At 42.0% G+C, this 23518-nt stretch overlaps 1 protein-coding gene across 4 annotated transcripts in view; it reads right to left on the bottom strand.

Moving 5' to 3' along the window:
* Frmd3 (FERM domain containing 3) overlaps positions 1-23518 on the bottom strand; it is a 281531-nt gene that overhangs the window by 27851 nt on the left and 230162 nt on the right. For all 4 annotated transcript variants that reach the window (XM_090329478.1, XM_090329480.1, XM_090329479.1 and 1 more), the window contains 3 exons: positions 14034-14108; positions 13660-13728; positions 9786-9910 (listed from right to left, as the gene is read on the bottom strand). In XM_090329478.1, coding sequence (XP_090185604.1) covers positions 9786-9910; positions 13660-13728; positions 14034-14108 — 269 coding nt within the window. The remainder of the gene's footprint in view (positions 1-9785; positions 9911-13659; positions 13729-14033; positions 14109-23518) is intronic.

The raw sequence follows: 23518 nt of genomic DNA, 5'->3' as shown, positions 1-23518 counted from the left end.
GACATGAACAGGGATTTAAAAGTTGTAGAAACACAGCCCTTCTCATCTCTAATATCTTGTGTGCTAGTCTCCAAATCTTAAGAACTCATACTGACTAGTAATTGTGTATTTATTGAGAAAGTTGATACATGGATAGCTGTCTTTATGTATTATATACACAACATATGAAATTTCCACAAGGAAATAATACAAATAACTAATGGAAGTCTGAAGCGTTTCCCCTCTATCCCAGTGGCTCTCTGCAGGAGCTTACTGCTCATGCATCTGACCTGAAACCAAGGGCTCTACAGCCTCCAGTTTACCATCAGCCAAACAAACCAGAGGAGATATATGGTTATGGTTATGGCACTGAGTTGGCTATCCAGTAGACACTCCCGGCTACCTGCCTTGTGCCAACTGACCAGAGCATCCCATGTGGACTGCGCCCAGTTACTGCAGACTACCATTATTAGCCTACATTGCCCAAGGGTTCCATCCATAAAGGGATCCTAAGTCTAAAAGAAAGGAACGGGGACAAGAGGACAAGAATGGCTGGGGACATAGCTCAAGTGAGAGAACAGTAGTTTATAAACATGAGGCTGAGTTCAAATCCCAATACTCCCCCCCCAATCCTACTAACCAAAAATGCTAGAAAACATGGCCTCAGTATAAGCGGTGAATACTAACCAAGCTAAGGATGTTCTAGGCTCTGCTTTCTAAAGACAATAAGATAAGTTGTTTTTTATGTCTCTGCTGTGATTCCTTAGGAAGAGAAAGTGTTACCTGTCTACGAGCTAAGCAGACCATGTTGGCTGGTCACAGTTGGTCATACTCACATGTTCTCTGGATAAAATCCCAGTTTCTAAGAACTGTGTATTACATTATAAGATATATGACACACTTTTTTATACCCTGGATCAAACTTTTAAAGTAATTAATTACTAATAGGTAAGTCAACATCCAAATGCCACCTGGAACAAGAGTGATGCTTTAGAAACTTCACTACTGAAGTACTAAGCCAGCCACCCAACATGGATAGCAAGCAAATGAGTAGTTAGAACTAGCCCCAGAATGAGCCCTTCTTTATTTAATAAATCCAACTTTAAAACCAGAACATGAATCCCAGAAGGCAATGAGGAGTCCTGTGGGGATTTCCCACAGCCTGGCTCCACTGAGTTCTATTTGCTGCAGCACACTTGATGCCCAGCCTTTCACCAGCCATTCTACTGTGACCCCTGTCCCCAAGGAGTCCCCGGATCCTCTCATGCTCTTGTATGAAGCCCTAAATATGTAGCAGCTTTTCTCCCTGAATCCCAGAGCCCTACATATTTACATGTAAGATGTTATCTTTTTTGTGGGGAGAATGGGATGTTGGGATTGAACCTATGAACTAAGCAAGTTGTCTGTCACTAAGCTACATCCCAACCACATTGTTTGTTTTTATTATTTGGTTTGTGTGCAAAATAAATGTACTCTTTAGTTATTATGTTTCTGCAAGCTAGAATTAGGTGGTTCTACATTTGTTTCATGTCATTGGAGAAGCTAGACACAATCCCAGCACTAGTACTTATCCAAGTATGAGATTTAGGGCGATCATCTCACCTCTCAGGCAGCCATTTAGAAGGATCTTGAGAAAGGTGCTAGATAAGGGCCTTTTCTATCAAGGCTCAGATTGTAAATCAAGACACAAAATCAAGGATATTATCTAGATGCTATGGAATCATTTAAAACTTCCTTCAAGGCAGGAATAAATAGTGGTTGGACTAGACTGGCAATGAGCTGTAACTTTGCTGACCATTCCATGTACAATATGTATAATCTATGAAAAATAATCCTGTCTCCAACTTCCCACTCTTATTTAAAAGACATCAAGCTATCATCTCAATTTTTTGCCCACTTTGACCTTCAGCTAATCAATCACAGTGTAAGAGCTGGAGAGTATATGAATTTGCTCAAGCTCAATTTTCTTCTTTTATAGATTGGGAAAATGAAGCTGGAAAGGTGGTGCATCTTTAATCTGGTCCTTCAGCCTCTTGATGGAGGAGCCAAGACCTAAATTTGAGTTTCATCTTTTGTCTAAAACATTAATGCAACAACACAAACCAGTGCTATGTATACATAGAGAATTGATAAAGCTAATTACTGGTGAATTAACCAGTTACAGAACTGAAATGAAGCACTATTGATATCTGAAAATTTTTATGCTGAGACTACTATATTCCATAAAAGGAACTATTTGTACAAAAGTAGCCAACAACAGAGCTGACACATCCCACACTGTTATTAGCTTTAGATGTAAACTAAGGGCATGCAGGGTAGCTCATGCTTGTTATACCAGCTACTCTGCTTAGGAGGTACAAGGCTCATGATTCAAGGCTAGTCTGAGTAAAAAGCTATTACAACTCCGTCTCAACCAATAACACAGGTATGGTGGCTGCATTGTTATTATCCGAGCTACTGAGGCCATCGTTGGGAAACTTCTTGTTTGACGTAGCATGCAGACAAATCAAGAACTCTGCCTAAAAAATAACTTGTAACTAAATGGCTGGGGACATAGCTCAAGTGAGAGAACATTTGTTTATAAACATGAGGCTGAGTTCAAATCCCAATAATCCCCCCCCAAAAAAAGTAAACTACACAATCTTTCCAAGATGAAATGCATGTCACTTGCATTAGGAACAAGCTATTAAGGCTTTAGGAAATAATCAAAATCTCTAAGTGTTCTTTTTGCAAGTGTTGGAAAGTTCTTGAGAGTATTAAATTAAATCAGCAACCAAAGTTCCAGAAAACAGCTCAGAAGAAAGCCAACGGGAAGATGAAAAGCTTTTGAAGAGCCCACAAAACACGACACTGTGGAGCTGGCTCAGGCCTTTATCTTGCTGCCCTGAGCTGTTCCTGGCATTTGCTCCCCTCCGGAAGCTGCCAGCCCAAACTGCAGGGCTTTCTGCTAGAATATAATAGGTGTAACAATGACTTCTGAATTTTGCTTTTGCTAATTAGATAGTGCAATTATAAATGAAAGCAGGAGTTGTCCTCTGAGAAGTGCTCCTCTGAGACTTGCTAACTCTGACAACGAATGTGGATGTCTGCTTACTAGGGAGCACCAGAAATGATGCTTAAAACAGCGTTTTGGGCTGGGTAGAGGCTCAGGCCTGGAATTCTAGCTTCAAAGCTATCTCGGGCAGAAAAGTTTGAGAGTCTCATCTCCAAATAGCCAGCAAAAAGCTGAAAGTGAAGGTATGGCTTAAGTGGTAGAGGTCCAGCTTTGAGTAGATTAAGCCAAGAGAAAGTGAGAGGCCCAGTGTCTAAGCCCCAGTACTAGCACACACACGTGCATGCAAGTGCATGTGCACACACTCACACACACACACACACACACACACACACACACACACAGGCATGCACACTCAATCACCAAAAAATACAGTGCGTTGTATGAATTCTTCTCCAATTTGATATTTTATTCCATTTGTGTACATTCTGTTACATATATTCCTAATTTATTGTTTTACCTATAGCCAAATTTATGGTATATCTTCCTATACTAATTTTTTTAATTTAAAAAAGCAAAAATTTAAAAAATTGTGCATACGGTGATCCAGCCATATGAAAATGCCCAGGGAACTGGATACCAGTGGTTCATGCTTGTCATCCTAGGCAGAGAGTATATAAAACTCTTACCTCTAATTAACCATGCTAGGCAAGCACTCTACTACTAGGCCAAACTCCTGGCCCCATCCAGCTATTTTTTGACAGACAAATGCAGCCTGAAACAAACTTCTACTTAGTCAGTAGCATTGCCTTTCCAAGACCCTCCATTATGGAAATTCTGTTTCCACTGGATTTTCATTTGGCCAATGGGTGAAGAGGGGTAAGTCAAAGATTTTTCATTCTTATGCTATTTTATTTACCAAGTGTGTGTTGGGGGGAGGGGGCAGGCTTCTCCATCAGGGCTATTATGCCTATTATGCCAACCTGCACCATGGCTGTGGCAGACAAGAGTGTGTCAGTAACCGTCACTGGTCAGTTTTCAGGTGCTGACTCTCATTACTGCTCGCTACCATAATTCCAGAACAAGAAATTAATTCCACCAATGAAACACAGGCGCCTGTGGCTAATTACACTGTGTACACGCTGCTCCATTTTACAGGTGAATTTACTCAAATGAATGACTCCTTGAGATAATATGTTTACACAGAGCAATTCCCACTTCCCAGGTTTTCCTCTTTTGTAATTTCCTAATACTCAAAAGCAGCATTTTCTAGATGGCTTATTATCTCTTCTCATCCAAAGTTTTCCACTGCCGTACTTCCCTGGATTCTGTAACCCGGCAACTTCAATGTGAGTAATGAAAACATTCCTGTTGCTGAGTGATGCCTAGGAACTGATTCTGTTTTTCCTCTACACAGACCCAGCCCACTTCAGAACTAAGCCTCCAGCTGTCCTTTGGGTCAGAGGGGTCACATGCTCTCCCAGCACCCCAGCAGACTTAGCAGAACTTCAGTACACTGGACAGCTGTTGTTGAGAAGCTTGAAGTTCAGGGATGAATGAAAAAAGCTTCTCAGACAAATGTGAGGTCATGACCTCTGAGAGCCATGGTGGCATCCAGGACAGACCTCCAATGGCATCATGGGAAACCAGGTGCCAGAACCTTCCCAGAACCTCACCTTGGAGCTTTCAAGAGTCACAGTACCATTAAATCAATTTGCTTTTCATTCCTACTCAAACAACTTTTTCACAGGACTTGGGCTGCTAATGACCCTTTTCTGGATCTAGTGCTTGAATGTGACTTGGAGATGGGGAACAGGCACATGAAAGGTGAGCAGTAACATCTGAGGGTCCCCCAGTCCAAGGCATATGGCCCAGATAAACAATGTCAGTGCAGAATTCTCTCAACAACTCCAACATCTAAGCTGAATCATTTCCCCATGTTAATAAGCCACTTAAAGCCTTCCTAAGTCTTTCATACTTGAAATAAAGAGGCTGAAGTTTTGTATTCAGTATCTCAGAGACAAGCACAGGACATAGATGAGGCCAATGTTTCCATGTCATCATAGCAAGTGGCACTCTCTCCACCATCCTGCTCCCAAGTCTTACATCTGTTGCCCACCTTCTCCTCCATCTCCTTCTCCTTTTCTTCCTCTTCCACTTCCTCCTCTTCCTCCTCTCCAGCTCTCTGCCTTTCTGCAGCTCTTGTCTATTTACTCTCCAGGTTACTGCAATGGTTCCTACATGGGCTTTGTACTTCAAGTCCACTGATACACTCCCAGAGTGTCATTTTGTACCCCAAGGAATAGTTGCGAATGTCTAAAGATGTTTTGGGTTTCCAAAGCTGGTGCAATGCTCTGGGACACACTAGGAGGAGCCAGAGAGGCTACCAGGTATCCTACACTGCACAGGACAGGGCCCCGTTGTCCTCTTCAAGAGGTCCATCAGAACCATAATTGGGAACCTTGGCTTCAGCATTCCTCCACTCTGCACCACTGTGATATGAAATGCAGTTCCCAATCGAGGTATCTCCATGTCTGAATCCTTCAGACCTTCCAGGAGTGGCTATCACGTTAAAATTGAAATGTCTCAGCAAGTCATATCAGACCCACTATCACTTTGGCTATTTCCTGACCTTCTAAACCACCGTCTCCTTTTTCATGTCTTCTTTTCCCTCCAGCCACACATGTAAACCAGACCGCACATATCGCTCTCTTCCTACTGATCTCATCCATTCACTCTTTTGCCCACCAATGTTATGTCGTCTCTGGTGACTAAGGAACAAGTTATTCCAGCCCAAGGCACTGGTATTCAATGATACAGGCAGAAAAGTGATCACACAATTCAATCAGCAGAAGTAGAACTTACTCACGGACTCTGTGATCCAACGGTCAGCCCTCAACCTGCCTGAGACTCCGGAAGTAAACAAGTTAACATCATCCTTAGAATGCACAGGAGCCAGTGTACCTTATGTGCGGGCTACCAATTGTATAACTGTTGTGTTGGGGGACTATTCAGGCATTTCTGTCCTTGTTAAATTTCTATCCTCTTTTATTTTGGGAGTATGGGGTGGGGATAGGGTCTTCTTATGTAGCCAAGGCTGACATGGAATTTTCAATACTTTTGCTTCAGCATACTAAGTGCTGGAAGTACAGGCAGGCATGTCTCACCATATCTGATTTCTGCTAATATACGAGGGAAATACAAACCTATAAATTTGGTATTTTTTGAGGGTTATTTGATGCTCACTGTTTGACACTCAAAGACAGGAGACAGGGAACAGAGGTTTGATAAGCAATCTAGATAGGTCAAGAACACAAATCTTCAGCCACTGTGTGAATTACACTTTGAATTTCATGGTACCTAAGATAATTCTGCTCTTACACTAAATTGAAAGTAACATTCTGTTTATTAGATAACTAACATTATTTTGTTTCTACTTTTCTTTTTTTGATGGTACTGGGATTTGAACTCAGAGTCTCATGCTTGCTAGACAGATGCTCTACCACTTGAACCATGATATTAGCCTCTTTTCTTCATTTTAAATTGATTCTGTAGCCTACAGGTTGTTATGAAATTGTCTGAGTTTCAAATTCTATAAATATGTCCTACAAAAAGGCAAATCTCCTTGAGAAAAAAATATATATACAGGGGCCGGGAGTTTGGCCTAGTGGTAGAGTGCTTGCCTAGCATGTACAAAGACCTGGGTTCAATTCCTCGGTACCACATACATAGAAAAAAGCCAGAAATGGTGCTAAGGCTCAAGTGGAAGAGCTCTAGCCTTGAGAAAGTCCAAGGACAGTGCTCAGGCCCTGAACTCAAGCCCAGGACTGGCAAAATATATATATATATATAGTACATATATGTATATATGTAACTTATATATAGCCTACCTATATACACATACACACACACATACACACACACACACACACACACACACACACACACACACACATACTTTTAAGGGTCAAACATACCAGTTTAGCTTTGTAGCTGATGAAAAAATCGTATTAAGTGAAATAAGCCAGACTCAAAGGAACATAGGCTCAATGGTTTCCCTCATACGTCACAATCAGTAGAAACCTTGGGCTCTCCTAGCAGAGATTCACAATAGAACAAAACCTAGATACTTAAGGCCATATAGTATGACGCTAAATGTAAGGACCTTGCTGTCCCTTGGTTATCTCATATTGTTATAATATTTTACCTTGTTATCTGATACATTGTATATATGCTTAATTGGTTATTTGAAATAGGAGAGGGAAGGGGGGAAATCAAGTTGTGTGTGTGGGGGGAGGAAATGGGGACCATGACATGAGAAAAGGTATCAATATTTGTGAAGTAATGTACCTTCTATCTCATGAATATAATGTAACCCTTCTATTAATTACAATAAAAATATATGAAAAAAGAATTTAAAATGCTTTCTGCAAATAACAGGAAAATTTAAAAATGTAGATCATGGATTTCTATCTCATAGGATAATATTTAAAAGCTGTACTTATTGCACTTAATTATAATGGTTTGTCTATTATACATTCATTTGTTGTGTAAAAGACAAGTCTAGTATTTTGCAGTAAAATTTCACTATAGCAAAACAGAACAAAATGGAATTTCGTAACTGAATGGAGTAAGGTTCAGAGTAGAATTTGACCCAGGGTCTCCTTCATAACCCAGGGCCTCTGAAGGCAGTGGTGGCCTAGGATTCTATATTCTCCATGCCAGCTGTTCAGTCTGGTCTTCCAAATTTTACTGCCATTTAGGCTCTCTGCAGAGAGTGGGAAGTCACAATTGCACACATAAAGGATCTTTCCTCTCCCTTTCTCCATTACTCCTACACTCCTCATTCAACCTGGGGATCATAATTACCTTCAGAAAAGAATAGTTTTCATCTAAAGTAGTATTTCAGGCATATGAGATTAAGTCTACAAATCATCGGTGTTAACAGGAAAGGAAAGCCATTTTTCTTTCACTTGAAACATGCACAGAACTAGAAAAGGAATATAGATTCAGAAGCACATGGGCTAAGAAAATGAACTTACACTGGAACTTACACTGGAACTTACACTGGAGTGAATGGTTAGGGCAGACAGAAAAGGCCATTATAACAAGACAGTTCTCATAACAAGGATATCTTGTGGCCAGCTGAAGACAAGCATCTTTTGAGACCCCATTCTTTACCTTTTACAACCTTTTTCTCTGCCTGGGGAAATTTTGTCATCTGACTATCCATCACTTTCCTCACTCATCATCAAAGCATCCTTCCAGGAAAAGATCCATCATGCTTCAGTGAGCCTGATGGTTGTTTCCTCTCTAAAGACTTCATTCTAAGGCAGTTTCTTATTACGAGCTGAACAGTTTTCTTCTAAGGAAAGAATTCTTGAAGTGGAAGTGAAGTTGTATTAGGCAAACAAAGAGTTCTGCCCTCTTGGATGTGCCCAGTGGTAAAAACCAACACCTACATGCAGTTAAGGAAAAGCAAGTAATATTTATATTTAGGGTTATAATAACTTAATTTTGTGTATTTTGTTGCTCATTTACTTTGAAATTAGTAAGAGTGTGAGATTTGTTTCACCAGATCTCTGTACCAAGTGACGTGGTGAGATATTTTCTGAAGTAAAAAAAAAACATTTGCAAAGAAGAGAACGAGGAAAAGGAGAAAGGGGAGAGAAGCAACAACTTGTGGGTTAAATTAGGCATTATACATTTAGCCTGACTAAAAACTATCAGATGAGGGGCTGGGAGTTTGGCCTAGTGGTTAAAGTGCTTGCCTAGCATGCATGAAGACCCAGGTTCGATTCCTCGGTACCACGTACATAGAAAAAAGCCAGAAGTGGTGCTGAGGCTCAAGTGGTAGAGCTCTAGCCTTGAGAAAGTCCAAGGACAGTACTCAGGCCCTGAGCTCAAGCCCAGGACTGGCAAAAAAAAACTATCAGATGAGAAAGTTGTGGAAAAGGAAATAAGAGTCTTGGGAAATATGGAAGCACAAAAGGTGAGCTGTGTAGAGACATTTTGGGAGAATTGTTTTGTGTGTGTGCTGGTCCAAGGACTTAAACTCAGGACCTGGACCTTAACTCAGGTTTTCACTCTACCATTTGAGCCATAGCTCTACTTTGGTATTTTGGTGGTTAATTGACATGAGAGTATCATGGGTTTCCTTGCCAGGGCTGGCTTCCAACTGTGATTCTCAGATCTCAACCTCCTAAATAGCTGGAATTACAAGCATGAGCCACTGGCTCTCAGCTCTCTCTCTCTCTCTCTCTCTCTCTCTCTCTCTCTCTCTCTCTCTCTCTCTCTCTCTCTCTCTCTCTCTGTGTGTGTGTGTGTGTGTGTGTGTGTGTGTGTGTGATACTAGTGGGGTTGAATTTAGGGACTTCTGCTCTCACTTAGTCTTTTTGCTGGTTAGCTGGAGGAGTCTCACAAACTTTCCTGCTCAGCTGGCTTCCAGCTGTGATCCTCAAATCTCAGCCACCTGAATAGCTAGAACTACAGACATTAGCTATCAGTGCTCAGCTTGAAAACTGTTTATAAATAAATTCTGGTTGTCATGGAAACACGGGCTTCCATTAGGATTTTGTGTAATGATGATGGATTCCAATATGGCAGCCCCATGGGCTTTGGAAATCTGGCAAGTGTGACTTAGGAACTGGAGCTTTCATTTTTAATAAGTGTAAATACCTGTGGTTGCCTCATTGAATTGTGTAGGTTTTTTAGCACCATTAATGTCTTCACACAAGATTTTAAAAACAACTATTGGCTATAAAAGTTGCTGGGTTTTCTGAAGCTGGCCTCTCAAACAAATGTCTGGACTTACCCTCACCCAGGGGAGGTTCTTCTTCCTGTTCAATGGGGGAAGGAAGCAGAGGCTGCAGGGGTTCCATGTTAATGATGAGCTGTTTGTTCAAGGAGTGGGAACTGCGGCTCTGAGTGATGTTAACTCTGGAAGTAGATACAAGCCAGGTAAGACTGGTGGCCACTGCAAACACTGGCCCCTCCTCCTCAGTGACTGCCCAAGCTGGGAATTGTCTGTGGTTGCACACAGTGGACTAACCAGTGGGACAGATATGAAACCCTCAAGATGTACACTGCTTCTTGTCCTTAAGTTCCTGACAAATGGCCTCATGTTCCAGTATAACACACTGAAAGAAAATGTACTTCCCCAGATGTCATTGGACCCAAAAGGTTGGGTAACCATACAGCATTTTAAAAAGGCATGTGAAACAGATTGTGGAGTCAGTCATCAATGAAAGGTGAGTGAAGGGTGTGGCTTAGCGTCACTGAATAACCACCAAAAATTCCTGACAGACTATGGTATGGACATTCTACAGCTATGAACTACCTACGTGCTACTTAGAGTAGAGGCCCATGGCTACAGATAGGGCCTATGGGACTGCCATAGGTAGGCCAGATGACACAGCAGATTACTACCTGGGTTTGTCCCCTAAAACCTAATCTCCAATGTGATGGAACTAAGAGGCAAGTACTGAGTTCAGGGCCCTTAGGAATAGGCTTAATGGCCTTATAGAACTCTGAGGGAGTTTGTCTATCATGTGAGGACATAGAATGAGGTTGTCATCTTTGATGTCATCAGATGCCATATCTGTTACTGCCTTGATTAAGGACTTCCTAGCCTCTAGAACTGTACAAAATAATTATGCATTTATAAGCTATCCAGTCTATGGTATTTTGTTTTAGCAGCTCAAATTCACTGGACCTATTACTTCTTATAAAAATGACTCCTTTTACCTCACTTTTCCTTGAACTACAAGTCAGTTTAAAAGAGTTACACCATTGGAATCCACCCCTCTGTGTACTGTTACTATTTTTTTTTTGCCAGTCCTGAATTCGGGGCTGGACACTGCCCTTGGGCTTTCTCAAGGCTGCACTATTTCCAGCTTTTTTCTGTGTGGGTGATACTGAGAAATTGAACTCAGGGCTTTGTGCATGCTAGACAAGCACTGTACCAATAGGTCACACTCCTGGCCTGTGTACTAGATTTCATAGTCAGTTGTGTACATATGCATATAGCTCTGTATATGTTTTCATATGTTTGTATTTTATTTTTTAATTTAATTTTATTGTCAGGGTGATGTACAGGAGGGTTACATTTACATACATAAGATATGAGCACCTTTCTTGTCAAACATTGTCACCCTCTCCACGTTTTTCTCCCACTCTTTCCCACTACCCAGTTGTAGAGTTCATTTCTAACATATTGTCTTGTATCACTGTTACACTGCTTCACCTTTTGTCCTTTGTCTCACCATTTTGTTGTTCCCCTTCCATTCTCTAATTCAAATAAATATATATACAATACACCAGGTATTTTAGAACTAACTTCCACATATGAGTAAAACATGGATATCTTATTTTTCATGCACATATTACAAACTATTGAGAAAATCAAGTGTGTACAAACCATATTTCCCAATTGCAGTTCCAAAGGCAACTTTTCTACCTCAATAGATTTCTTAATGACTTTGAGGAGTGTTTGTTTGTTTGTTTGTTTGACACAGTTGTAAGCAGGTGTGGCCTATGAAGTGGCTACATTATTGGAGTATGACAATGGATGGATTCCAAGAATAGAGAATCACCATGTATGTCCTGGCCTGGCTTAGCTTTCAAGTCTATAAGAACTCCTCCAGCATTGAATATTTCTTTTTAAGATCAAATGCTCACACTTCAAGGTGGGAGATGAAAACCAGAGCTGAGACACCTTGGGATAGTTCTGCCACTACTCCTAGCTTCTAAGAGAATGCCAGAAGCTTTCAGAGTGGCAAGGGCATGGAGATAAGCATTCAGAGCTAAGAAGCAAGACACTGGAGCTCTAAGCTTAGGTCTCTCTCTCTCTCCCCCCCCCACACACACATGCACACGCACACACACAAATTTGGCTGAATCCATCTTCCCATCTTATCTAGTCCAAGACTCAATTTCCTATCATTAAAATAGAAGCAATGAGTGAGGGTAACCCTGAGGTTGTTTCCAACCCAGAGATTCTTGGAAAAGTGAAATGCTGTATTTTGTTATTTCCTATTCTTCCTTTCTACTGTGTGAAATGACTGTAGTGTGGGCAGGCAACCCATGCTGTGGTCCATAGAGAGGCTCTTCTCATAGGTGGGCACCCTTGTGGGTGTTTAGGTGTGTGTGGAGGTAGCCCCAGCCATCATGTCTAGCTTTTCTGGCTCTGCAGCATTATTCTGCTTTTAGAAGCAGGAGACGGTGCATATAATGTGCCAGCACTCTACCAGGTCACCCAAAAGCATAATTCCTATGGTGTTGCGTGGTGACGCCTGCTGACTGGGGCTCTTTCTCTCTTTTTGGAAGAGAAGGCTCATAACTGCCCTCCCCCCACCAGACACAGACACACACTCAGGACCGAAAATGGCATCCACCCAGTGCACCCCAGAAATGCATGAGACATAATTAAAATTCCCCTGGGTTCCAAAGCTAGGGAAGGAAGGAAGGAAGGAGGGCTGCCAACCAGCACGTGAGGAATTTAGCTTATGATGATCTTCCCTGAAAAAGGAGGAGGCACCATACTGAGCATGCTCAGCACAAGCTTGGTTCTCATGCCTGAGGGCTAGGAAGTAGAATGTGTACATTGTGCCGTGGTATGAAGTCTCAGCCAGGTCAAGACAATATTTAATCCCTAAAATTACTATCAATTGTTGGCTTCAGGAAGATGCACACTCTTAAACCAATAACTGACCAAGCCCTCAATCCTCCAGGTGATCCTTAGACATAAAGGGCCTCTGACAGGTGAGCCTCTCCCTTCAATGGCCAAGAAGGAATCTGGGCCAATAGGAACTTTCTGGTGAGTGAGATGGGTAGGGGGAATTCTGAGCAGGCAGGACAAGGGAGTATGGCCAGGAATGGCTGCACACCATGCTTGTTCATGTGATTTTGCAGACTTAACCAGTGACTGTGAGCAAGTGACTCAAAAAAGCCCCTCTGCATTCATGCCACAGCTAGGCCAAACTTCAGGGGGGGCATGGCTTAATTTAATACTCAGGGTCCTCAGTACACAGAGGAAGACTGGAGAAAACTAACTCAGAGCATTGTACACATTAAGCCAGTACTCTGCTACTGAGCTATACCCCAATCCAATGGCAAAGCCAGCTTTTGATGTGTGTGTGTGTGTGTGTGTGTGTGTGTGTGTGTGTGTGTGTGTGTGTGAGAGAGAGAGAGAGAGGGGGGGGTAACGAGAGGCTTAAATTCAAGGCCTTTCACTCTCACTTGGTTCTTTCACTCAAGGCAGGTGCTCTACCACTTAAACCATACCTCTATTTCTGATTTTTTTTCCAGTGCCAGTCTTGGGGCTTACACTCTGCCACTTCAACCACAGTTCTTCTTCTAATTTGTTTTGGTGTTTAATTGGAGGTAAGAGTCTTACAGACTTTGATAACTGGGATAACTATGAACTACAATCCTCAGATCTCAGCCTTTGGGGTAGCTAGGAGTCTAGAGATGAACCACCAGGCATCAGGCTACTTTTACATTTTGTTGGTTAACTGGAGCTAAGAGTCTCATGGATTTTACTGCCCAGGTTGGTTTTGAACCGAGATCCTCGGACCTCAGCTTCCTGAGTAGCTAGAATGATACACATGAGCTTCAGCTCTCAGTGAAAAGCCAGCTTTTAAATCCAATGTCCAATGCAGAACAAGATGAGGAACCAGCTCACGTACCTGTGTACCTCAGGAGGTTCCCTCTGGATCTTGGAACTTGCCTCCACCACCTCCTTGGCAACTTTACCACTGCAAAAGACAGAACAGAACACAATGCCTATACACAGATAACCAGTTGAAAAGATGGGTAGGGGAAGAGCATGCACAATGTCCTGTTTCCTTTAGCAGCACAGAGGTCTGAGCCACAAGTATAAATCCACCCTTCCTTTCTTCAATTAGGGGAGCATCTTATGGCTGTTGAAAGTTATATGACTAGTTTGCAATGAGAGGAAATGGAAGAGTACCTCAAAGGCATAACCCCTTTCTTGCAAGCAAAACAATCAAGTAAAAATGGCCAACTCCCCCATCCCAACTCTATGCCTAGTGGTACCTACCTATATCGAAATCTACTTCCTTTAAAAAATATCTTGCTGCTTGACACAGTCTTGATCTGACTGGATTTTGCATACCTTTAAGAAATAGCAAAGAAGATAATGACATTGATGAGTTCAAAGGGCATACTGCAGTAATCAATATTTCTTGAACCAAGAAATAAATACATTTGATATGATGACCCGACGTGTCCACATAGGAACTGAAAGAAAGGGTTCAGTGAATTTAGGCTCCTGTGAATTTGTGAATTGTAATCTGACATTGTGATCGACATATTTGGTTTTATAACTTTGATCAAGGCCTGTGAAAAGGAATAGGCAATGTTGATGAGCAGAAAGGACTCTTTCCTGGTTTCTGGTTGAGAGACAGAGAGGATGAACAGTGTGACATGGAATTGTCAAGTTCACTGATGTTGAGGGCATCTTGTTGGTTGTGCTTTGTTAATAATGCAATAAAAGACAGCTTCCTGGCCATATAGTTCTGTCACTGTGGTACAAAGAACTCACTGTGTGTTGCCCAAGCAAAAGAACAAAGGCTGTGTCACCATGGCCTTGTCACTGGCTTCTGTGTCACGATGACCCAAAGCCCTTTAACAGAATGCACATTGGTAGGTGACTAAAATTTATAAGGAACAAGAGACCTAGGCAAGCACAAACTCAGCACATCTGGGAATAATTATAAATTAGAACAAATCAACAGCACTCAGTAAAGCAACTGAGAATGTAGGCTGCCCTAGGCCAAACATAGGGTTCTAAATTACTACAGTATCTGAAGATGTCTTGACAACAGTTACTTTAAGCCTTCTACTGTTAAATCCAAAAATATGGACAGGAACAACTATTCCATAGCTTAAGATCACTGGAGGTACTGATAATCACAAAATTTCTTAAAAATACACAAAGCACAAAAACACTGGTTTTGTCAGGAAAAGAAATTGATGCTAATCTACTGACCACATAAACACGAATGGGGTTTGCTAGGAAGGAAAATGTGTACTGAGAGTGAGCTGGTCTATTCTGGGGGCCAGGGAAGGGGCTTTGCAGAAAAGACACTTGATCTGATTTGGGGGTGAGAAAGTGTTAAATTGGGGATGAGGATGGTGTAACTGACAGAAAGGCCAGCAGCCACAGAAGCCCTTGGTCTGAATGAAGAACCAATGTTGCTATGATTTTTTGGGGTGGCAGTACTAATTCAGGGCCTTGCACTTGTAAGGCAGCCTCTCTATTGCTTGAGCTATACCTTGAACTCCTTCTTGCATTGGTAATTTTTGAGATACAGTCTCACTTTATACCTAAGGGTGGCCTAGGTTGCAGTCCTCCTCATTTCCCTGAGTTGTTGGGACTGACAGGCATGTACCTCTGCATTTAGTCATTACGCTGCTACTCTAGCTTGGATAACAGATGAATACCACCCCACTTAGCCATTGGTTGAGATGGAGCCTCATAAGTTTCTTTTTGCCTGAGTTGGCCTCAAACCATGATCCTCAAATCTTTGTCTCCCAAGGTATCCAGTATTACAAATAGACATTGGCCACAGTGAGAGGGCGGGAGAGGAAGGAACAGGCCTGAGGTGGAGGATTCCTACCAAGGCAAAGTCCAGAGAAGATGGAGCAGATCTCCCTGGACAGACAGGGATAAGTGAGATCTGCTTTCTAGTGCGTCCTGACACTCAGCAGCCTACACTGCTGGCCAGAGCTTCTCTCCAGGCCACACCCAACCAATAGGACAGAAATACCCAGTCCTTTTCCTTTGGTGGTGACCCCACCATCACCATTCATGCTCTGGGATTCTTTCTTGCACTGTCCTGTTTTCCACTCCCAACCACAGAGAGATGTGGCCTGACACTTTCTTGGCTGGTGCTCCATGGGGACAGTCTGTTTGTCCCCTGTTCTCATCTATTCTTGATAAGATATTACTCCCAGGTCTTCAGAGGAAAAAAAAGGAGAAATCTTTCCAGAAATTTCTGTTTTATTTATTTTTTTAGAATTTTTGTACTGTTTGTAAGGATCCATTCTCTGCTACAAAGAAAATAATTAGGTTGCTGGATACTGGTGGCTCATGCCTATAATCCAAAGCTACTCAGAGGCTGGGATCGGAGAATTGTGGTTCAAAGACAGCCTGGGCAAGAAAGTCTTGGGGACTTTTATCTCCAGTTAACCACCAGAAAATTGGAAGTGACACTGTGGTTCAAAGTGGTAGAGTGCTAGCATTGAGCTAAAGCACTCAGGGACAGTGCCCAGGCCCAAAGTTCAAGCCCCACAACTGACAGAGAGAGAGAGAGAGAGAGAGAGAGAGAGAGAGAGAGAGAGAGAGAGAGAGAGAGAGAGAGAGAGAGAGAGAGAGAGAGACAGAGAGACAGAGACAGAGACAGACAGAGAGACAGAGACAGAGAGGCAGAGACAGAGACAAAGACAGAGACAGACAAGAAAATGATTAGGGGTTCTAGCTGGGTTTTGGAAATCCAAACTCAACCCAACCCTATACCCTTTGTACAGATGTGGCAGCTACAGGGTCATGGAACTGTGGGAAAAGGAGCTCCATAATGGTTCAGCTCAGTCGCTGTCCTGTAAGGAGGCCTGGGAGAGCCTGCTTGAACTCTTGGTGGGGACCTCAGTGCTGCACTGCCACCTCAGGAAATCCTTGAGGTTACTTCACGCAGGTCCAAAGAACCCATTTGACAGAGAAACATGGCAGCTGTCTAAGCAGGGTGAAAGGAGAGAAAGGTTGTGGCACTGATAACCCTAGATCATCATTTGTGTCACTCACAGTATTTCTGTCAAATCCTCACCCTTCCCAATGTCCAGGTAGATTCTCAAAACATTTCAGCAGAGATTTTCTTTTTTTTTATTGTAATTAGTAAAAGGGTTACATGATATTTGCCAGATAGAAGGTGCATTAATTCACATACATTGATACCCTTTCACATGTCTTGGTACCGATGACCCTCCCCCCCACACCCCCCACCCTCAGCCGAGATCTTCTGTGGAATTTTAACAGCCTTTAATCTGATAGTTCAAATGACATAAACAGGACAGGATTTGGAACGCAAAGGTAAGTGGAGGGAAATGGACAGGGGAACAAAAATGTTAGCTGGCTTGAATTACACGAATCCAGTGTAGTAATTAATTCCTAAACCTGGCCAGGCACCAGCTTTATTGAAGGTAGGGACTGAAAGTTTGAAGCAAGCTGGGTTACCTAATATTAAATGGTGACTCTAAAACAAACCAACAAAAAGGACTTCAGGTTCCTTCCATTCATTTCAGAATCAGTATATATTATTAATAATTACAATTTAATAAATAATATTAGAAACCAAGTGCTACAGGCTCACACTGTAATTCTAGCTACTCAAGAGGCTACCAGGAGAATCTGGTTTGAAACTAGCCCCAGAAGAAAAGTTCATGAGATCTTATCTCCAATCAACTAGGAAAAGTAGAAGTGTGTTTCAGGTGGTAGAGTGCCAACCTTGGGTATAAAGGTCAAGTAAGAAAGCTTGAGATCCTGAGTTCAAATCACAATATAGACACAAAAAATTAGATAAACAGAAATAAATATTTAAAAAGAAGTAGTTTTGGAGTGATTCAATTTTTGGAGCTGTTGATATATTTTAGATACGAGGCCTTTGTCCGTTATGTTATCTCTCATCTCTTTTGCTTTCCCTTGGTTATCTCATATTGTTACAGTATTTCACTTTGTTATCTGATATATTGGATATATGTGTATTTGGTTATTTGAAATTGGATAGGAAAGGGAGGAAAACAAGATGAGGGTGGGGGTGGGGGGAGGGAAATGGGGACCAAGACATGAGAAAGGGTATCAATGTATGTGAAGTCATGCACCTTCCATCTGGCGAATGTAATGTAACCCTTCTATTAATTACAATAAAAATTATATGGAAAAAATAAGTTAAATTGATAAGAAGCACCAAAACTCAGTTAAATAGGAAGGATTTGTTATAGCTTACTATTTCTCAGTTCAGTAACTATTGAGTGTAAAATCATGATATTCCTCAAAATAACACAAAGATTCCAAAGTTTTCAGCACATAGGAATGTCTAATATTTGATGAGATACAAGTTCTTATTATGCTGATGTGATCTATAGACACTATGTACAGGCCACATAAAGATGTACAAATATTATGTCTATATAAAAATGATAATTAAGCTGGGAACCAGCGTTTCACATCTCTAATTCTAATTATTCAGGAGTCTCAGATCTGAGGATTATAGTTGAAAGCCAGCCTAGGTGAGAAGGTCTGTGAGACTCTTACCTCCAATTAACCACCAAAAAATCTAGAGGTGGAGCTGTGGCTCTAGTGGTACAGTGCCACTATTGAGAAAAACAGGTCAGGGATAGTGCCCAAGCAGGCCCTGAATTCAAGCCCTAGGACTGGCACACACACACACACACACACACACACACACACACACACACACACACACACACAGATAATTAAGTTGATTTTAAAACACTAGATCTCAGGCTTGATCACTCAAGATTACAACTCAGGGAATGCTTGCCTGGCATGCATGAAGCCCTGGGTGCCCTTCCTCAGTACCACATAAACAGAAAAAGCTGCAAATGGCACTGTGGCTCAAGTGAGAGAATGCTAGCCTTGAGCAAAAGAAACTCAGGGACACTACCCAGGCCCTGAGTTCAAACACAGTACTGAAACAAACAAACAACAAAAAAAAGATTGCAGCTCAGAGGGTTTGGACAAGGCCTCTATTTCAACTAACCACTCCGACTTAACCTACTTGCCTCTGCAAGACTGCACCTCCAAGCAAGCTAAGAGGTGACGCTCACCAGCTGAGTGGCCCTGGTTGTTATATATTTTCAGGGGAGTGGGTTCCACTTACTTCATAGTGCTCAGAGGAAGGGCACATGAGATTAAGTGGCTTGAAAGCACCTGATAGGGTGCTTGCTCCTTGCAGAATAGGTTCCTCCCTTCCCCACCTGCCTTCATTCTCTTCTCCCTTTTTACAACCCCTTCTGAAGAGAGGGCTGCCCACTCTCTCCACTTCTTTTCAATATAGTGCTGGAACCATTAGTCAGAGCAATAAGGCAAGAGAAGGACATCAAAGGGATCCACATATGGAAAGAAGAAATCAAACTATCCCTATAGGATGACATGATCCTATACCTGAACGACCCAATGAATTCCACTCCCAAACTCCTAGAACTAATAAACCACTTTGGCAAAGTGGCAAGAAACAAAATCAATCTGCAAAAGTCAGTAGCTTTTCTGTACACCAACAACATACAAACAGAAGGAGAAATTAAGAAAATGATTCCATTTGCAGTAGCCCCAAAAGAACAAAATATTTAAGAATTAACCTAACCAAAGATGTAAAGGAATTATTTCATGAAAACTACAAAAATCTAAAAGAAGAAACCAAAGAGGATACCAAGAAATGGAAAGATATCCCATGTTCATGGATAGGGAGAACCAACATAGTAAAAAGGCCATACTGCCAAAATTGATATATGATTTCAATGTAATCCCAGTCAAAATCTCAAGGACATACTTTACTGAAATAAAAGGTATAATCCAAAGGTTCACATGGAACCACAAAAGACCTAGAATAGCCAAAGCAATTCTAGGCAGAAAGAGCAATGTGAGACTTCAAACTCCACTATAGAGCCATAATAACAAAAACAGCTTGGTATTAGCACAAAAATAGACCAGAAGATCAATAGAACAGAATAAAAAATTCAAAAATAAAACCACATACCTACAGTCAACTTATATTTGACAAAGGTGCCAGAGATCTACAATGGAATAAACACAGCCTCTTCAATTATTGGTGCTGGAAAAACTGGATAGCCACATGCAGAAAACTAAAAATTGATCTCAGCCTGTCGCATGCACAAACATTACCTCAAAATGGATCAAAGACCTCAATATCAGACCTGAAACCCTGAAGCTGGTATGCAACAGAGTAGGAGAGACACTGGAACTCATAGGTACAGGCAAAAACTTCTTGAACAGAGTCCCAGGGTCACAACAGATTGGAGAGAGACTTGACAAGTGGGACTACCTAAAAATAAAGAGAGCAAACCAACTGGGAAAAGATATTTGCCAATAATACATCAGACAATTAATTGCTTAATACTCAATATTTACAGGGCACTCAAGAAACTAACCCCCCAAACCTAACAAGCCGATCACTAAATGGGCAAGGGAAATAGAGATTTATCAAAGGAAGGGGTTAAAATTGCAAAGAAACTCATATGACAAAATGCTCATCACCCATGGTCATAAAGGAAATGGAAATAAAAACAACCCTAAGATGGCATCTCACCCCCATCAGAATGGCCAATATTCTGAACTCAGACAATGACAGATGCTGGCAGGGATGTGGAGAAAGAGGAACCCTACTGCTCTGTTGGTGGGAATGGAAACCAGTACAGCCACTCTGGAAGGCAGTTGGGAGGTTTCTCAATAAACTAAAAATAGACCTTTCCTACAATCCAGCCATACCATTCCTGGGAATGTACCCTGAACATCATAACCCAGGATATGATAAGGACACCCGCCCAATCATGTTCATCTCTGCTCTATTCACAATAGTGCAGATGCCCCACTACAGATGAATGATATAAAAAATGGGACACATATAAATAACCCCTTCTGAATCTGCCCCTTGCCTTTTCTCTATGGAATAACCAAAGCCAAGTCTCCAAATCAGCAACCCCAAGGAAGGCCTCTTCTCACTTAACCTAGTTAGAATAGTAACTCTCCTCCATCTTCTGCCTTCTCACCTGCCTGCTTGTACCAGTTCCTTCCAACTCCCCTCACAGAATCCCTGCCCAGAAGCATGTCTGTGTCCAAACATCTCACCCCACAGGGAAACACAACACAGATAAATCCCTGTAGGACTCACATCCCTTTATCATAGTCTCAGTTTCTCATCTAGTACCTCCTACTTCATAGTATAGCCATGCTGGAAGTGAGTGGGGGTGTTGAGTATTGTTCCAAAAGATCACCTCTAGAATTAACAGTACAATGGCCTACGGAAAGCATACTTTAGGGTTTTTGAAATAATAACAGCACTTGTTAGTATTGAAAAAGTTACTACGGGCTGTGTACTACCCAAAACATCTTCAACTTTTTCCCACACCTCTCTCTCCCAAGAAGGAAGATAACCATTTTTCCATAAGGAACCTGGAGCACTGACAAATGCAGTACATTGACATGTTCATTTGAAAGAAGCTGGAAAGGCTCTGAAACTGCAGTGAGACCAGAGTCATCCAAAGACTTTTGAATACACAGATTTCCAATCCTGTAAGTCTGGGATCTAGTTCAGACCCAGACCCAGAGTTGGTATTTCTGACAAATTCCAGAATATTAGTCAAGGGATCTTAGGAGCAATTTCTGGGTGACAGTGATGTTTTCATATTTGATTCACCTGTTCTATACATTTTTTCTCATAGTAATCATGCATTCTGGTATTGTGCAAATGGTTTGTTTCATTTAGTGCAGTGATTTCAAGACTCACCCACGTTGTAGCATGGCCCAGTACTTAAATCCTTCTAATAGCTGAACAACATTTCATCACCAAGAGGTCCCATTTGTTCCTGCTTTCTTCTCTGTTCTGACCCTTACCCCTGGAGGCATCTTCACCCTGCCTCCAGCTCTGCCAACTGTGATGCATTTTAATGGCTTCCCCAAACACAGCTAAGCTCTGTTCTTTCCTGGTTTGGGAGTAGTTTACACCTTCAGTTTGCATGTGGATATTTGGGATATTTCTACTTTTTCACTATTCGGAATAATGTTATGATGAGTATTCATATATAAATCTTATTGAGAATTCAGATTCTGATTTAATTGGGTCTGGGGTAGGATCCAAGAACCCAAGGCATGGGTAAAATTTTTTTGTGAAAGCTCCACTGGTGATTGTGATGTATTATCAAGATTGTGAATCTTGTCATTCAACAAGTGGACCTGCCTACAGCATCTTAGGAAAACTTATTACAGATACATAAATTTACCAGGTTCTGGTTGATGGTAGCTCAAGCCTGCAATCCTAGCTACTCAGAAGACTGAGATCTGGGGAGTCCTGTTTCTAAGCCAGTCTGGGCAGAAAAGTCTGTGAGGCTTCACCTCCAAAATCGGCAGATAAAAGCAGAGCTAGAGGTGTGATTTTAAGCAGTAGAGTGCTAGCTGAGCAAGCAAGCTGAGCAAGTGTCAGGCCTTGAGTTCAAACCCCAGCACAGAGAGAACGAGAGAAAGAGAGAGAGAGAGAGAGAGAGAGAGAGAGAGAGAGAGAGAGAGAGAGAGAGAGAGAGAGAGAGAGAGAGAGAGAGACACAAAGAGAGAGAGGGGGGGAGAAAGAATATATATACGTATATATCATGGCGCATATTATAATAAGGGAATTTATGCACTCATTGAACTGGGGATTCCTCAGCACTGGGAGCCAGGCTGGAGCCAGGTTGGGGTCTTTTTAGTTTTAGTTTTTGCATTTATTTTTCCTCTAGCACTGCAACTTGCAAGTGAGAATGTTTTTGGAATGGCCTTTCTCCCCTGCACACAACTCCACACTAAGTAGGCATAGCACACAGCTTCAAACAGATGTGAGATAAAAGCTTTGAATGAAATGCTTGGGACTTCAGTGACCCAGCAACAGAAGCAGCACCCCAGAGCTGCCAGCGGTATCTATAGCATACCTGACATAAAGGAAGCTCTGAAATGCTGTCTAAGTGTGTGTTGGAATCTCCTAAGGTCTGGAGTAGGCTAAGAAAGTCAGGACTGCTGCTTCTGGGCTTTGTTCCCAAACAGAAAATCTCAGAACAAGGTCTTCCCAGCCAGATCCATGGCCCAGAGCCAGCTGACACCAACAGCACATTCATGCCTTCTAATTACTGGAGGGAATTTGTAGGCAGGCACCATCCATTGGCTTCATGCTCCCAAGGCAGATGAAATGAAAATGGAAGAGGTGAACCCCTACCCCCAGCCCAGGAAGCAAGCACAGTGGGCCTGTTCTGCCATCTGAAACTAGGGCCAGCTGTGCTAGGGAAAGCTAGAAGAAGAGTAGAGCCTCTTCTTCCTGGAAAAGAATGGAGAAAGCAGAGATTGCAGACCCCATCTCCTACCATGAGGCGAACATAGTCAGAGCTCTATAAGAGTCAAGAGGGTTGGGACATGCATCTGTAGAGTAATCAGAACCAAATCATCATTTTTAGGTAAACAAGAGATCTAGCAACTGCTGTCACTTACTCCTACTTACTGTGCCTTGCAGAACTGGGTACTGCAAGGCAGGTTAGTACCATTGCCTTTGACAAATGTAAGATAAAGACGAGGACCAAAGAATTGACCAGGGATTTTCCTAGGCCACACTGCTAGTGAGTGGCCAAAAGTAAAACCATGCTCATTACTCTTAGGACACAGGGATACACAAAGGCACAGCAGAATTTCTGTTCTTCCATACTACAGATGAGAAAGTAGGGTCATAATAAGCAACGTCTTTCTTTCTACTGAAG

This window comes from Megascapheus bottae, chromosome 3 (assembly GCF_031878675.1).
Source record: "Megascapheus bottae isolate mThoBot1 chromosome 3, mThoBot2.hap1, whole genome shotgun sequence".
NCBI classification, from domain to species: Eukaryota; Metazoa; Chordata; class Mammalia; order Rodentia; family Geomyidae; genus Megascapheus; species Megascapheus bottae.
The sequence above is the reverse complement of the archived record's forward strand: the minus strand, read 5'-3'. Positions and strand labels throughout refer to the sequence as shown.